Below are 3,048 nucleotides of genomic sequence, written 5' to 3' on the forward strand. Positions count from 1 at the left end.
ACCCCAGCCCCATCCCCGTCGCCTATAAATAGCCGCTACCGGGGAGGACCGGCCGAGGCTGGAGGGGAGGGCGCTGGCAGCCTGGTGACCTTTTTCCTTCCCTAATTTTGGCAGGGAGGATCAACCACCCTCAGCCACCAGCTCCACCGGCTCCTTCTCTCCATGTCCACGCCCCAGGGATGGGATGCTCTGCAGCACCTCGGGGATGGGATGCCCTCTCCCCATAAAAAAAGCATTTAAGCCCCCACCCCGGCAAGGTTAAGCCACGTTGGGGACATGCAGCTATGCTGGGACACACACACTGGATCCTCCGGGCAGCCCCGGCCGAGCTGCGAGGCCACCCGTTGGGATCCTACCTCCCCCATGATGCTCCAGGGAGACCCTCGAGCTCCGGCAGGCAGGAGGCTGCTTTTCTGCCTCTGCCGCCCTTCTCCTCTGCTCCCCATCCCCTATACGACAGCGGGAGGGGTGGGAAAACACCCCAACATCAGTATTTCAGGGCAGATCCTGCTCTGCGTCCAAGGGAGGCACCCATGGGTGCTGGCACGGTGGGGTCACTGTCCCGCTCCCAAAAGGATGTGGGTGTTTGGGGCAAGGAGTGAGCTGAACCGAGTGAGCTTGCACGGAAGTGCAAAGAGTGAAATAAGAAAAATAAGAGCTTAAAGTGTACAAAATAAGTCAGCAAGAGGAAAAGCTAAAAGCCATAAGGATTTGTAATGAATTCAATAAAAAAAGCCTTTTTGAGGGTGTTTTATATCTCCCAAAAACAATGAGGGGAGATCCCCGCTTACCCGGCGCTTCTTTCCGGTGCAGGAATGTCACCTTCCTCATCACCGCGATCTTGGTCTTCTCCAAACCATCCTTGGTGCCGCTTTTAGCCGCTTTCATCAGCTGGGTCATCTGGGCAGGGGGACGAGAGGGACCAGGAGGCTCGAGTGTACAGCGGTACCATCCCCTTGGGGCCATCTCCTCTGAGCATCGACCCCTTTTCCCACACAGCCCGATGGGGAGGAAGAGGAGGAACGTGGCTGAGGAAGAAGGATGCTCCAGCATCTCTCATCCCTCCGCAGGGACTCAGCCGCGGGCAAGCAAGCACGGGCAAAGCGGGAGCGTGCAGCGAAAGCAAAGAGGAGGGAGGGAAGGCAGGTGCGAGGGCACCCACACCCTGCTCGCAGCCGGGGTTTTGCAGGCGAGAAAGCAAAGGGCTGGGGGCTGGTGGCCTTTCACGGCTCCCATCGCAGCGTTTTTAGCCCAAGCTGACATCAGCGTCACCTTCCCAGCCCAAACCGGCCACAAAGCACCAGCCTGGCTGGTTTGGGGCTGGGAAAGGCTCTGTGCTGTTTTTATACCTCCCAAGATCTCCTTCCCCACCCCTCATCAGGGGGAAAAAAAACCTAAAACCTTCTCAGATTCATCTATCCCGCGGGCAACCTCGCTTTGTCCAAATGCCCCTTAAAAAAAAAAAACAAAAAAAAAACCCGAAACACCCAAAAAAGCAAATGGTTTGGGCAGCTGGAGGATGGGGAGCTGCAAGACAGATGGACACAAGAGGCAGCTTTGTGGTGCTCAGCTCCATGTTCTTTTCCTCTTCTGGGGGATGAAATGGGATGAATTCAGCCTGGATAAGCTCCAGGGAGGGCTTCTTCCCCCCTGGGAAATTTGGGGGACAAGGGACAAAGAATGGAGGAGGGACAGTACCTTCCAATCGTACTTCTGCTTCAGCTCCTGCATGTCTCTCCCCCCAACTCTTAAAGCCAGGATGTCCCTCTTAGTCCTGGCGTATCTCTCCTTTAGTCTATTCAGGTCTGGAGAAAGCTGAGCCCAAAGCAAACCAGGCGGGAGGAGGAGGCAGAGGAGGCGAGAGAAGGCAGAGAAGAGATCCAGGTAAGCAGCCAAAAAAATAATAAAGAGGAGAAATCATCCCAAAGCAGCACGGTACAGGCGGCGCCTTCCCAAAAATCTGGCTTTGCTCAAGCAGGGAAGGGACCAAGCGCGGGGAAAAGCAGCGGCCACGCTCCAGCAATGCCAAAATGCAAAAGGAAAGGGGGGAAAAAGAAAAAGGGGAAGGAAGATTAAAAAAATAAAAAAGAAATTAAACCCCCGAAGTTTTGGGCTGGCGCCGGGAACCGCAGCATCCTCTGCTTCGCCATCGGCGGGAGCAGCTGGGCTTGGTGCTCTGGTGCCTTTATAGAAGCAAACCCAGGGGGGAAACAAAAATAAAGAAAATGGCAGTAATGATAAAAATAAATCAATCCAGCGTTACCTTGGGCTGGAAGGACGCCCGCTGCTTGGCCGGCTCGGCCTCCGGCTTGCTCTCCTCGCCCGAATCCTCGCTGTAGCTCTCGAACTCACTGGAGCTCCAGCCCAAGTCCTCGCCGGACCGCGGCCCCTCGCCGCGCTGCACCTCCTCGTAGATCAGGCTGCGCTCCGTCCCCGGGCCTGGCGAACAAAACCAGCTCCTTCTCCTGCCAGGAAAGGAAGTTCCCCTCCCCAGGGACCCACAGGAGATGGCCCAAACCCTCAGGGTCTTGCAGTCCCTCTGGGAGAACATATGTGCCTCCATCCCTCCCAAATCCCAGCAGTTCTCCTGGGATTAGCCCCCGCTGCATCCTCTGCTCCTTCCTGGAGCGTGCCTCAGTTTACCCAGCTGGAAAATGAGCCCGTGGAGAACGCAGAGAGGGAAGATCCATCCCTACCGTCCTGCTCAAGGGTTTCACAGGGAACATCATCATAGATCACATCGTCCTCCACCGGAGGGAACTTGAAGCGCTCGCCTTTGAGGGGGACAAAACACCCCCCCGGGGACTCAGGTCAGCGCCCAAGGACCAAGCCAGGGTGGAGAAACTCTGCCCAGACCTTGGCAGGCTTATTTTCCTCCGGCGTTTAAACCCACCTCGGCAGATGCTTTCCCTCTTCCAGGTCCGGGCACCGAAGGGGGGGTCTCCACCAGCCTCCCCGTTGCTCACCCCCACTGGCAGCCTGCGAGGAAGGGGGTCAGGGAGCACCCTGGGGCGCTAACCCCCCCCCAGGACTGGGTGCAAAGCCCCT

The 3,048-nt window shown here is 57.1% G+C and overlaps 1 protein-coding gene across 1 annotated transcript in view; it reads right to left on the bottom strand.

The window, feature by feature from the left end:
- Nucleotides 1–2,979, bottom strand: part of ARHGEF10L (Rho guanine nucleotide exchange factor (GEF) 10-like) — a gene marked incomplete at both ends in the record, with an annotated part of 15,060 nt that extends 12,081 nt beyond the window's left edge. Inside the window, 5 exon segments of the mRNA XM_010143391.1 lie at nt 792–900; nt 1,699–1,815; nt 2,264–2,439; nt 2,697–2,774; nt 2,894–2,979. Coding sequence (XP_010141693.1) covers nt 792–900; nt 1,699–1,815; nt 2,264–2,439; nt 2,697–2,774; nt 2,894–2,979 — 566 coding nt within the window.
- Between the last annotated feature and the right edge of the window lie 69 nt (nt 2,980–3,048).

Source organism: Buceros rhinoceros, unplaced genomic scaffold (assembly GCF_000710305.1).
Source record: "Buceros rhinoceros silvestris isolate BGI_N320 unplaced genomic scaffold, ASM71030v1 scaffold25469, whole genome shotgun sequence".
Lineage (NCBI taxonomy): Eukaryota > Metazoa > Chordata > Aves > Bucerotiformes > Bucerotidae > Buceros > Buceros rhinoceros.